Source organism: Rhipicephalus sanguineus, chromosome 6, assembly GCF_013339695.2.
Source record: "Rhipicephalus sanguineus isolate Rsan-2018 chromosome 6, BIME_Rsan_1.4, whole genome shotgun sequence".
In the NCBI taxonomy this organism is placed as follows: Eukaryota; Metazoa; Arthropoda; class Arachnida; order Ixodida; family Ixodidae; genus Rhipicephalus; species Rhipicephalus sanguineus.
The window spans coordinates 162381821-162395591 of NC_051181.1; the positions used below are offsets into that span (position 1 = coordinate 162381821).

The window sequence follows — 13771 nt, forward strand, 5'->3', positions numbered from 1 at the left end:
AGTAGTACGCCGCCCATGACGAAGAAAGGGAGAGGAAATGCCCAAAGCTGCCACGAGTAAACAAAAAAAAAATATTATTACGAGCAATCATAGTACTACACATAGTTGAGCAATGACCGAAGCAGCAATCTCACAAAAGCTTTCTAATTGTATAAAAGAATGCGGCAGCTCCCGCACCTCGTTGAAATCGGTTTCATGCGAAGGAGTCAGCGAGTAGTTCTATGCTGCATTTTTAGATGCGAAGCAGCTCTTTGACTAGCCTGTGTAACGCTGTCCCTCCGTCCGCACAAACGCGAGGCAACGCGCTTCCCTCGGCGCAGGTGTTGGAGCGGTGCCAAGTAGGTCACGCCGCAGCTGGGCGTTGACGTCACGCTCCCCTCGCACGCTTCCCTCGCAGGTGCGCGCGTACGTCACTTTCTCCCTCACCCGCCGGAGCGCCCGCAGCTGCCGGCTCCAACGCCCGCTCGCCTCCCGTGTCTGCGTTTCAAACAAACGTTTACACCAGTAAACACTACACCGAGTTTCGCTTCAAACGAATCTTCCAGCGCTCACCGCAGCACCCGCGTTAGCGCCGTTCAACCCGTGACGCCACCTGTGCGCAACGCTGCTGCTTTGCATCCCATGAGGGTTCCCTTCGGGGAGATGGTCCAATTTTTTTGCTTTGAGTCAAGCGTTACGAGGTGGATCGACGTGCTTTAGTAAATGTAGTAGTTGTGTGCACATCGTGGGCTTACCAGGCACGTCGATATCACTGGCGTTTAAAAGGTAACCTATGGTCTGACGTAACGTCAGCACTCACGTTACAGCACATACGTCAGTATTATCGAAACGTTATGGCGCGATGATGTGAATATCGTACGTAACTTTCGTTAGCGTATTCATCCGGGGTCGAGCGACGCTTGAATATAGCTTGCTGAATCATAGGGATACAAATGTAATGTTTATTAGTCTGCTATAAAAGCGAGGCCAACACTGGAACCACAGACGGTAATCTGACATGACGCCTGCATCGTAGTAGTAAACATGCAGCGCATATTGCTTTTTTATAAAATTAGATAGCCAGCACTACAACCACAACTGAACTAACGTTGCACGGACATTACGCCTGCATAATGTGTTTTTCCAAAGCAGTTTCCAGACATGCCATGGCTCTGTGGTAGGTTGCCTGACTGCCACGCAGAATGCTTGGGTTCCATTCCTGCTGAGATCCTGATTTTTATTCTTTGCATTCGTCGGGTCAACGCTGCAGGTGTCGGTTTTTACCAATGTCTGTTGTCGCCGTTTCTTTGGTGGATATAAACTTTCAATCACCTGTGGCGCATACCCGTATACCACGGCCCGTGGTAAACCGGGTATGGGCCACACGTGTCTGGAGGAAAGGGTTTCATGACGTGGGCGACAGGATTTTTCACGTTATTCATGTCATGACCAGACAGTCATATTCGTGAACTCATTTTGCCCTCCCACGCTAATTTTGTTCTACACCAAGTTAAGGAGGCGATCACGAGAACACCCAGACGTAGGCGGCTAGACAGATAGAGAGAAAGAAGAGAGAGAAAGAAGAAGAAGAAGGCAGGGAGTTTAACCAGAAGGTAGTATCCGGTATGCTACCCTGCACTGGGTTTGGGGAATATGGGGTTAGATAGATAGATAGATAGATAGATAGATAGATAGATAGATAGATAGATAGATAGATAGATAGATAGATAGATAGATAGATAGATAGATAGATAGATAGATAGATAGATAGATAGATAGATAGATAGATAGATAGATAGATAGATAGATAGATAGATAGATAGATAGATAGATAGATAGATAGATAGATAGATAGATAGATAGATAGATAGATAGATAGATAGATAGATAGATAGATAGATAGATAGATAGATAGATAGATAGATAGATAGTAGGCTAGGCATACACACGCCAAGCTTCGCTTGCCGCCGTTTTTTCGATCGGGGAAGAGATCCTAATTTTGTCTTACATTTGTTTGGTACTGCGGGCGAAACGCATTCATATGGTTCATATATATTCACTCTCTGCAAGTACTTGAAATTATGCGTGTTTTATGCATGTGAGTGTGCTGGGAATAGTTGACAGTTGTTGACGGCAATATTGTGATGAGACACCGGCTTTCCGAGCGTGGATCCTGGGTTCAAGTCCAGCGCCACCAGGAAAGTTTGCTTTGTTCCTTTATTTCCGGGAGTTTCCTGTCGGCGGACACGACAAAATCCCACCGACGAGTCACATACGACTTCGCCGAGAAAAGTACGATTGAGGTCGGTGGTCACATTCATCGAGTATTAGAGTATTACCTCTTAATGTACATATCACTTTTACTGTGTGTTAATGAGTCAGTTGAATTATTGCGTAAGACAGCAAACATATTATTATTTCACTGGTAACCTCTGTCGGAGTATGGAAGTTATCTGCAAAAGGTGAGCTAGAATAAGCTGGCGTAGCGTCAGAACGAAGAGCGTATGCTTGGCCATATTGGTAATTCATGTTTCACTTTTTGAGTGCACAAATGAACAAGGACGAAAAGGGACGCGAACACAGCGCTGTGTCCGCGTCGCTTTTCGTCCTTGTTCATTTGTGCGCTCAAAAAGTGAAACGAGTCAGAACAAAGGCAACTTAGGACTGCCTTGAATTCTCAGAGCCCAACGCTCGATAAGATAGCATTGTGAATGATTTATGTCACAGCATTTCCGCTATTAAGCATGAAATGCTTTTGGCTCCCGTTGTCGGCGGCCTTCAAGTGACCTTTAGCCAAAAGCCGGAGTCGTTATCCGGGCACTCAAACGAGATTATCCGGGCAACCAGTCAAAAGCTAAAAACGAATGTGGTCTAGTACTCCCAACCCTCTGTACAGGAGCACATTACACAGGCTAATTATGGTGTATCCACAAGACGGATGGCTCCGCTGACATCTGTTTGGCGGACGGTAATTCCGCCGCCGGTCCGGCTGCACAGTGCACCCAAAAGACGGACAAGGAGAGCAAACGACCGCGCGGGAAAAACAAACATGGCGGCACCGGGCGAAGCGCGGCCCTCCGCCTCGGATCTTTCAAGTCGTTGTCGTGCACTGTGTGGCCTGTAAGTCCCAAACTTACGCTGCTATTCGCTTTACACTTGTGCCCCTAATCTTCGACAGCAAAGCATTAGTGGCGACTTGGCACCATTTTCGAGATAATCTTCGGAGCTGTGGGCTTAGCGGGAGTGGTGTATTGGACGAATATAGCCTCGAATTGCCACGGGTGCTGGCACTTCTTGAAGGCTATAAATGTTTGCTTGTTTCTCATATATCTTGATGGCGCCAATGGAACAGTAAATGAATAGAGAGTCGTATTTACATTTTTGATCACGGCATAATTTTAGTAAAAGTGCTTCGGCAAATTATTGTAGAATCATATTTGTGTTTGTTTGTTTTTTGAAGTGATGTGATAAGACGACATAGTTTTGAAAATGAGCAAAACCCGTCACCACAAGGTTTAACCGAAGCATATTTAATGAGGCATATGACGGAAAAAGTGTCCATTCAACAATTCCTGTAACCCTGTATCAGAACAAACATTGCTTTTACGTTTTTTATCTTTACCTCGCTTCACGGCACTGCATTTAACGTGGTGTGTGCATATTCTCGCTGTAAATGTACGTGCTGTCTAAATAATCGTGCTTAGTATTCTGTGCTGTTTGCCGTGCCTCCCTTAGCATGCCAGCCTCTTGCCTGTGTATATCTTGAATTAACTGCTGCGCCTTTTATAGACTATTAGCTTCCCCTGAGGGAATACTTACGTCAATGAGAGACCCGCCGATGGCCGATCCAATCAACGTGCCTGCTCCCCACAGGCACTCCATCAGGCCCTGAAATTATAACACACCGAAGAAATGTTGCGAATGCTATTGAGGTTTTTATAGGCCGATCATTTACGCATCCACAGCAAATTAACCAGTATTCATTATCATCACCATGCATGCTGTCCTCATTATATTTATTGCAGGGATGAATGCCTCCAACAATGATCTCCAATTACTGCTTTAATTAGTGCTCCAGTTACTGAATTGAATTGAACAAAGAATATCATTGAAGGCAAGTGAACTGGTGTTTACCAGGGCATGTAACACAACAGCAATTGCTGCACTGACGTAGACTTAATATACATTGCTCGTTCTACACTACAAGCGTCTGCCCAAGTGTGAACACCTCTATCTTGTCTGGCCACCGAAAGAATCTGGGCTCACCTTGTATGCATGAGTGCTCATTCTCCGCGCGTTGTTTCTATTACTTTTTAAGTGCCCGTTTGAGCCATATAAAGGAGCAAGAAGGATGCTACAGCTGCTAATCTTATTGCGTTGCATATATGAAGTTGGAGTCCGAATGACGCAGAGCTTGTCTACAACTGGCTCACGCAAGTCAGTAGATAAGGCTGCAGTATTGCGACTCTCGCGTAGTTTTCGCATACTACGAAAGGAAAACGCACTCACGATGAGCATGCCGCCATCGTCTTGAAACCTTGAGGTTAGTAAAGTGTACAGACAAACGCTGTAGACTGTGTTGCAGCAGCCGCCGAAAGCTGCCATGAGCAAGGAAGCGCCCAGAAGTAGGTTTCCGCTCTTTATCCAGTAGAGAAAGCTACGTGAAAAAAAAAAAAGAAAACTGTGCTCAAGAGTTGGAACCCACCGGGCCTGCTACGTACGGCTTTAACACCCGCGAAAACGAACCAGACAAAACCTCAATTAAATGTTAGGGTGATACTCCAAAAGCTCTCTGAAAATTGAGTCGGTGTATTATTGCGCATAAAGGACGTAGACAAGGAAGGAGCACAGTGACAAACACGGAGCGCAAGCTATCAATATTTTATTACCAGAACAACGTTACGTTATAACCGAGCCACGCAAAAAAAAAAAGAAGCATTGCGCGTGATAGCGAGGGCATACCTACTTGCTTGTTTGTGTCCTTTACGCGCAACAATACACGTATTAAACGGAAAACCGACAAGCTCAAGTGAAAACCCACTTGAATCTCCCCGAACATGCCAGTGCAGCAACAAGCCATTGTTTTGGTAGCGTGAGAACGGCGAACAAAGATTGGGGACCTCTATCAGAAAAACCCGGTACTCGCAAGCGACGGACTTTATCGACTACTTCACGTATGCATTTTACAGTTCATCACATTTATACCACATTTTGGGCAGATATTGTATTCTAGTGTGCTAAATAGCACGTTATCACGTTAAAATGGATTGCCGCTCTTATTACCTCAGCGCACCGTTGCTTATTCAGGGCATTTGATAAGAAATCATACTGGTATTTTCCTATTGCCATGCACGAAAGGCCGCGCGTTTTCATTCCGTCACCAGTCACACCAAGTCACTGCTGCGCGTCTTGTGGAAAGACCAACCGGTATTTAGCCAACTACATAATGGAGCAGAGTTCTTTAAACTAACACCCTTAACTTAATCGTTCCGCTTCATAGCCACTTTACGCACGCTTTATTGAATGGATCGCTATATTCAGTGTGCTGCCTTGCTTTTTTCATTTATATCATGAAAGTAAGGAAAATGCACTGGTTGTCTCACCCGCATGTGACAGAGAATAGCGCAGTGGTCGCCTGTCCACCTAGGTAGCCAGCCCTGGCGGAGACGCCCGACATCTGTTTCCGAGGAAGAAATATGGAACTTGGTGATTTTCTTTTATCGGCTGTTGTTTGATGTCAGAAACGGTAGCTCACGCCTGTTACAAAGTTACTTCTTGTCGACGGCGCAGTGCTTCGAAGATCAGCGAAGTCTGGTGGACTATGCACGGGCCGCGGCGATAGCCAACGGCTTTATGGAGTGAGAAAACCGCCCACCTCGGGTGAAGAACGCTGCCTCGCTGTTTCTTACGATGAACGTTTATTCCTCCCCCTTCTCCCCTTCCTTGCTTCCACTGTCTGGTATTCGCCTATATATATTACCGTGTTCTTGGCGTTCTGAAATTTCCTTTATGCTTCCTTACGTCTTGCCAAGCATCACACCTATTTCATTATTTAAACGCGCGTCTAAAGCAGCTGCGCATTCGCCACGAGAACTAACAGCTGTAAACTAATAATAACTTCATTAATACTGCACGTACATATTGCAACAGTATTGAAAGTTGGGCTAGTTGGTACGGCAGCATGCTTGTGTACAGCGCGAGGAACGACGAAGACGGAATAGGACAGAAGGGACACGGAAGAGGAAACGTCCGTGTCCCTTCCGTTCTTTCAGTCTTCCTCGTTCCTCGCGCTGTACACAAACTTGCTGCACGTACATACACTGATGAACCGGTGCATGTGCAAGGAAGGTATGGCATGCCATCGGTTTCAGTCAGTCATTTTATACGCTATCTCTTCGGTTTTGCACACAGCCCGAAGATGAACACACGCTGGCAGAAAAGAGGGAACGAAAGCAAAACGGAAAGACAACACACGAAAATGACCGAAGCGTGTTTTACGCAACCGTCACAGAAAGCGGTCCTTACGTCAGCAATGATAACACACCCTTCTTTATCGGGTACATCGAGGGTCTAAACAATGGAAGTGCAGCAAAGCGAGCGGAAGTACAACCATAATAATAATAATAATAATAATAATAATAATAATAATAATAATAATAATAATAATAATAATAATAATAATAATAATAATAATAATAATAATAATATCTGGGGTTTAACGTCCCAAAACCACGATATGATTATGAGAGATGTCGTAGTGGAGGGCTCCAGAAATTTAGACCACCTGGGGTTCTTTAATGTGCACCTAAAGCTAAGTACACGGGCCTCAAACGTTTTCGCCTCCATCGAAAATGCAGCCGCCGCGGCCGGGATTCGATTCCGCGACCTTCGGGTCAGCAGACGAGCGCCATAACCACTAGACCACCGTGGCGGGGCGGATGTACATTCCTGATAACGTTGATGTAAAGTAACAGTAACTGAACCAGCGGCGCACTGCACTGCTGGTGACCTTGATTATCTCAAAGAATGAAGGTCAGTGGCAATGCATTAGTTTGCGAGGCGTATCTTAGAATGAAATCCTCAGGTGCCGCAAACTTTAACAGATGCGCCATAAAATTAAAAAAAAAGAAACACAGGAGTTTCATTATTGTACACGTAAAAAGAAGTATTACTGATCCTTAATTACAGCCTGATAGACACAAAGTTCATTTGTCTGACTGCTTAAACAGGATTTTTTTTTTCATGTGCTAGCTTTATTTACTACATAATTTTTGCTGTAGAGAATCAATATAATATGGGGGCACCCATACATATCGCTTTAAAAATTGTACTATAAGCGCCCATTTGTTTTTGCGTTAGTTTCATTTAAAGAATTTTCACATCTACATATTTATTCGTAACGTGTATTCATTTTTTGATATAAAGCGCTATGGGCCTTTTACTTTGTTATCATCAAAATACGTTGCCAGGCGCAGATTCGTTTCTGAACACGGAAGATGCATGACCACAAGTCTTAATCAACCGATTAATGAATGAATCAACGAATGAACTGACCAACTTCTCGGCTATCACAGCTCCTGGAAGCATCATGAGTTTCATTGTTGAGAAGAAAAATCCATATTTCCACGCTGGTATGCCTCTGGAGTCCGCCTGCAATATGAACCGATCAGTGGTATGTTTTATTTCTTCATGTTTGATCGGCACTTGATGTATACAAAATGGTTTCATATCCACAAGGACTACGCGGAAGTAGATGGCTCCGTGAAACAAACAGATAACCACCCTACATAACACGCAAAGGTAAGGCTATCCGCTGCTGCAAGTGACACGACTTGCCGACTTCCACGACAGGATAGTTCCGCGACGCGTCTTTATTCAAATTTCGTCACTTCCTCGTCACGGCAAGTTCGGGTCTGACGTAACAGGACGGCAGCGTTTCCTGCGCTGCCGTCCTGTTACGTCCGGGTGCCGACAGCTTCGATATCGCCCTTAAGATTTGATGATGAAATCTCAACTTGAGCGCAACTTCTGTGATTTCTAAAAAATGGGTATGCCATAAATTATGGCGGCCTGCAACTTTCCCACATAGATGCGTGGCTGGAGTGTGTCGCGCGACTCTTTCTTCTCAAATCACAATCCAAAGCCGCAATCTCGCAATACACGACAGCAAAAAAAGATTTAGTTTTAGTTTCTTTCAATGTCGCCGATCTTTCAAGAAAAAGAGGGAAAGGATGCAGATGAAAGCAGAGGGGTTGACTCTAGAGAGCAGAACACGTGGCCCGCGGGCCGAATGCGGCTCGCCGACCTCTCGCGAACGGCCCGGCCCACACCTGACTGTCTTCATCTCATATTTTTTTTCTTAATAAGTATGTTCATCAGCTACACGGACGAAACTGGTCTCAAAAAGCTTTTTGTGAGGAACCTCATGCGGTTACCATGTGTTGAAACATAACCGTGGAACAAAAACTATATTTCAGAATCGGCGTTCAGATTTCAGCCATTTTGGAGATCTCTATCGGTATGTTTCTCGAATCCTGACGTCAAATCCGCTTCAGGAAAGGCCTTCTTTCAAATGGCAATGTTACGCGAATTTTTTTAAATTCACCCCCCCCCTCCCCCACTCCCCTCTTCCGCTACAATATTCGCTGCCCCAGCCCTTGCGGGAAACTCATTTTCGGGACTGTGGCTCGGCAGCTGACGTGAGTTTGAGCCCCCTGCTCTAGAGGAATTTCCTGTTGGCTGCCCTGTGCGGTCCGGAGGGATAAAAAAAAAGAAGAGGGATGATACCGACAGGATTGCATGCCACATTACTGTGGCACCGATAGGACACTGCTTGCTCAATACCTAAATATGCCGCGAGAACGAAGATCTAACATTATTATCAATCTTACTTGGCCGCATATGGAGTATCCACGTAGCGACACTATGTTTCCGGGACGTCGTTTTGTCAGTGCTACTGAAGGGCATGTATGAACGAAAGGGAATTTTTTCGAGGGACTCCTTTATATGTTAGACAACCAAATGAACCGAGCAGACAAGTAGGCAAGGGTAAGCCTAGAGGACGTTCATTGTTATGTTTATATGTAGTGTACTAATCGTGACGTAAATTGAAATGAATTGAAGTGGACGAAAAAATCACCCGTACCGTCAATGGGATCTGACCTCACGACCTTCGAATTCGAAGGCTGTTGTGGGTTCAGATCCCGTCTTCAAGTTCTGATTTTAATTCACAGCCTTAGAATGCGAAGCTTGTGGGTTCAGGTCCCACCAACGGAACGGGTGGTTTTTCGTCCACTTCAATTCATTTCAATTTAATTCACAATTAGTACCTTGCAGATAAACACAACAATTAATGTCCTCTATGCTTATCCTGGCCTAATTGTCAGAAAAGCATGTGTATGCATACTCACGAGCGGCGGAAAGAAAGGCGCCACGAGCGAGATGACGGCGGCCGCCCACAGGTGCGTGTAAATCACCGGCACGATCCAGGCGTGCTTCCTGATGCGCGCCCACAACGAAATACGCATAGCGTCGCCGTTGTCGCTACCTCGAATGAGAGGTTCATCCGCGTCGCCACTCTCCGAGAGAGCAGCGCCGCTTTCGTAGTCCCACCGGAGGTCGCTGTTGATCGTCCCGAAGACTCCTTCCTCGAGGGACATGGCCACCAGCGGGTGTCAAGCGGCCCCCGGAGCACTTGATGAGGCGACAACAGGGCGTTCTGCGGGGGCACGAGATATTAGCGAATATATATTATATTAAAACGAACATGTACAAAGGACAAAATACAGTGCTGAAAACTGCCACCGAAAGGGGCACTACTAATGGCTGCTCTTTCGGAAGGACAGAGAAGCGGAAGACAGGAAGGAGGAAAACGACCAATATACGTTTGAGACCACGAACGTGTGCCGTCAGAGGCTCTGAAGTGAATAAGATTTGGTCCTCCTCTGTCGAATTCCAATGCGCGGACCTCGGTGCGACTGCGGCCCGTTTTGCGAGCGGCAAGTTGTGCGCGATTCCACGGCGTAGCAATCGTAGAATCGGCCTGGAGGGGCAGGTGTGGGGATTATAGATAACAGATAACAGGTAGTGGTGACGACAACAGATAACAAATAACAGCTCATCATGAGAGTCTAACGCGCAGGCTGGACGGCGTGTTAGTCGGAGTGCACTCATTTGCAGATATCGAGCGCGAGCGGGGGCTCGGATTTATAATATCTGAAACAAATGCTTCGCGTTCAAAGCGCCAGGTCGGCTATCGTACCTGGTCGGCCTGCGATATTACAACAAAACGAAGAGGCTTAAGAGAGTGAAAGTGAGAGGGCACGTGGCTGCGGGAAATATACGGGAACTTGAGAATCGCAACAGACAACGTTTCACGCCATCTGGAACGTGGCACAAAGACGGCAGCTGTTCTACAGAACCGAGAAAAAAAAAGTTTGTCGCAGTAATACAAATGTGTAAGGTGAAACGATTCGTCAACGTTCACCCTACTAACATTTGAACTAACTTGAATAGAAGCTGCAGCATTTAAAGTGCATGCGATCGTTAACTCGGTCTAAAACGCGCGTCTTCTCAATGATGCTGTAATCTTGGATTGCGAACAAGAAAATTCGCCATGGACATCAGGAACTGCTCTTGAAATATTTCCAGGCATCCAGGAACTGCTCTTGAAATAATTTCCAGGCATCACATAACGTACTCAAAATTTCTCGATGATACACAGCCAAGAAAGTTACTTTTTTCGCTGCATTCGCAGGGATGTCTTTATGCTGATTTTCTAAGCAAGGCGTATAATTTTTTTTCCTTCGGAATCATGCCGAGCAGCAGCTGTTGAAACAATTCTCGCTTGTACCTAAGAACTGCACAATAGAACAGCGAAAATAAGGCGCAGCTGCCTCCGATGACGTGGCATTTGGTAGACAATAAAACGCCAGGCCTGCGCGGAACACGCAGCACAGTCGCAGCGTAAGCTGACGGAGCGGCCTTCACAGATCCCCCTGTAAACTCTCTTAGGGCGCCTGAAAAAGTTGCGAGGTGCCCACTACGCAATAAATCATCCCATTTTACGAAGTAGCGAAGCACCCACTACGCCTTCCTGAGGCTTATGCGCACCCGTGTAGCTGCACCTTTTGTTGTCGTTGTGATGGACGATAATGCTCGTGATGATGACGACGACGAGTTATTTCTGAGCTCTTTGTAATGAATGAGAAGCTATAAACCAGGGGTCTCATACTCAGCTCACCTAGCGGGCCGCAGTCACGAAATTTAGTCTTCCGCAAGGGTCGGGACAGTGGAGAAGGTTGGAGAAAGAGAGGGCTAGTTTGAACAAAATGTCGGCTATAATGTTGCCATTTGAGAGAAAGCCTTTCTCGTATCTCACATATGAGTCATTTCTGTAGAGGATTTGGCGTCAGGATTCGAGAAAGATATCGATAGTGATCTCCAGAATCACAATGTGGACGCCGATTCTGAAATATACAGTTTTTGTTCCAGGGTTATGTTTTCACACATAAAAAAAAAATCGGCAGATCCCACGCGTTGTGGGAATCGGTTTCATGCGAAGCAGTCAGCAAGTACCTCTATGCTGTACTTTATGGCTTTGAGCCAAGTGTTACGAGGTGGATCGACGTGTTTTTGTAAGCTTTGTAGCTGTGTGCACATCGTGGGCTTACCAGGGACGTCGACAACAAGGGCAACTTATGGGTGGTAGGCCACTCAAAAAAGAAACATTTTTTTAAGAGCAGCCAGCGTTGAATTAACTTTTTCTTTAAAACACGCATGTCTTATTTAACTTACCCAGCCCTTTAGCGCAAAAGATTGATTATTTATTAATTGGGAGGTAATCTTTGGCAAAAATTGCATTAAAGGTGGTAGTCACGCCAGCCGTAATAAGTGACTAATGGATGGCTTAATTCAGTAAAGCTTGGGCATTTTTGTAAATAAAGGTTCGAGCTATACAATGAACTAGGATAAACATTATGCCATAAATATCAAGGAAGTAATGTTCAAAAAAAAAAAAAACACAAAGACGGGGAAATAGAACCAATTTAGACTGAACCTGTTTGCAAAATCGGCTGTGAATTCAAAAAAATATTCCATCAAGTTCTTTTATTCTAGTTCACTGCACAGATATATATATATATATATATATATATATGAAGGAAAGAAGATTACTCTTAAGGGCTCGTTTTCTTTGTATATACCCCATAAAGTGGACGGGAGGATGACCGCCGTCGTAGCTCAGTGGTAGAGACGCGTTATTCGAAGGTCGCAGGTTCGGTCCCTGCCGGCGGCAAGTTATCTTTTCATCCACTTTACTTTCTTCACAGTTATATTCTAAATACTACAGATAACACCCCCTATACTTTCCGTAGCGTTAATGTCTGTTAGTTCTCAATAATATATATATATATATATATATATATATATATATATATATATATATATATATATATATATATATATATATATATGTGGTAGATTATTATACAAAATTTCAGTTCAAAGTACACACTAAGAAAAAAGTTATGAAAGTTTGCGTACACGTGATTTGGAGCAAATTCTTATTTTGAGCAAAACGTAAAAAAAAGATTTCAGAGCTTGCAAAAGGTGTGCATCCCCCTTGTGGTTGTTTTTAGAGATTGAAGAACAATTAGCACAAAGTTATATTTAATGACATCCTCTGATGTAACAGTCAAAATAAAATTTATAAAGTATTTTGAATATGATTAATATAGACGAAACAACACTTACTTTTGAAACCAACGAAATGTGGTTTCGGTTTCGCTTTACGAGCACAGGGTATGGAAAACTTCCTGCAACTCGCGAATTAATGATAGTAGGAGGATAATTTTTGCTGCAACATATTTTTGAATGTTTAGGCGTGCACAAAAAAAAAAAAAAAACTAAAAATCGATCTCGCGAAAAGAAACTGACTTTTGAAGGTGGCCTACCACCTTATGGTGCGACGTAACGCCAGCTCTCACGTTAGAGTACATACGTCAGCATTATCGAAACTAAGTGCACTTTATGGTGCAATCATGTGAATATCATGTGTAACTTTCGTTAACGTATTCCTCCGGGGTCGAGCAATGCGTCAATATAGGAATACAAATGCAAGGTTTATTAGATTGCTATAAAAGCGGAGTCAACACTGAAACCACAGACGTTAATCTTATATGACGCCTGTAGTGTTTATCGCTTTAAATTAGATAGCCAGCACCACAACCACAACTGACGTCGCACCGACATTACACCTGCATAGGCTGTTTTTTCAAACCAGTTAATAGACCTCGCGTGGCTCTGTGGTAGAATATCTGATTGCCATGCAGAATGCTTGGGTTCGATTCCTGCTGGGATCCTAATTTTTAATCTTTCCATTCGTCGGGTCAACGCTGCCGATGTCGGTTTTTCTTAACACTCTCGCATTTAAATTAACAATGTCTGTTCTCGCCATTCCAGGGTAGATATAAACTGTCAATCACCTGTGGCGCATACCCGTACACCGCGGCCGGTGGTAAACGGGTATGTGCCACACGTGTCTGGAGGAAAGGGTTTGACGACGTACGCGACAGAATTTTGACGTCATTCATGTCATGACCCGACAGTCACATTTGTCAAATCCTCTTACCCTCCCATGCCAATTTTGGTCTGCATCAAGTTAAGAAGGCGATCATGAGAGCACCCAGACGTAGGCGGCTAGATAGATGATAGATACGCAGATAGAAACACTCAATGTGCCAAAGGTTCGATAAGAAATGCTTCGCATTTATTATATGGGAGGAAGACAGTC

The 13771-nt window shown here is 44.6% G+C and overlaps 1 protein-coding gene across 3 annotated transcripts in view; it reads right to left on the reverse strand.

Moving 5' to 3' along the window:
* The window catches only part of LOC119396949 (uncharacterized), a 38879-nt gene that overhangs the window by 12998 nt on the left and 12110 nt on the right, over positions 1–13771 (reverse strand). For all 3 annotated transcript variants that reach the window (XR_007416658.1, XM_049417286.1, XM_049417285.1), the window contains exons 2-7: positions 9390–9697; positions 7534–7629; positions 5583–5656; positions 4489–4636; positions 3799–3867; positions 1–47 (exon numbers count right to left, since the gene is read on the reverse strand). The exon at positions 1–47 is cut by the window's left edge and continues 50 nt beyond it. Coding sequence is in view for 2 of the 3 variants with exons in the window: in XM_049417286.1 (XP_049273243.1) it covers positions 1–47; positions 3799–3867; positions 4489–4636; positions 5583–5656; positions 7534–7629; positions 9390–9638 (683 nt within the window). In the remaining variant the exon portion in view is untranslated. The remainder of the gene's footprint in view (positions 48–3798; positions 3868–4488; positions 4637–5582; positions 5657–7533; positions 7630–9389; positions 9698–13771) is intronic.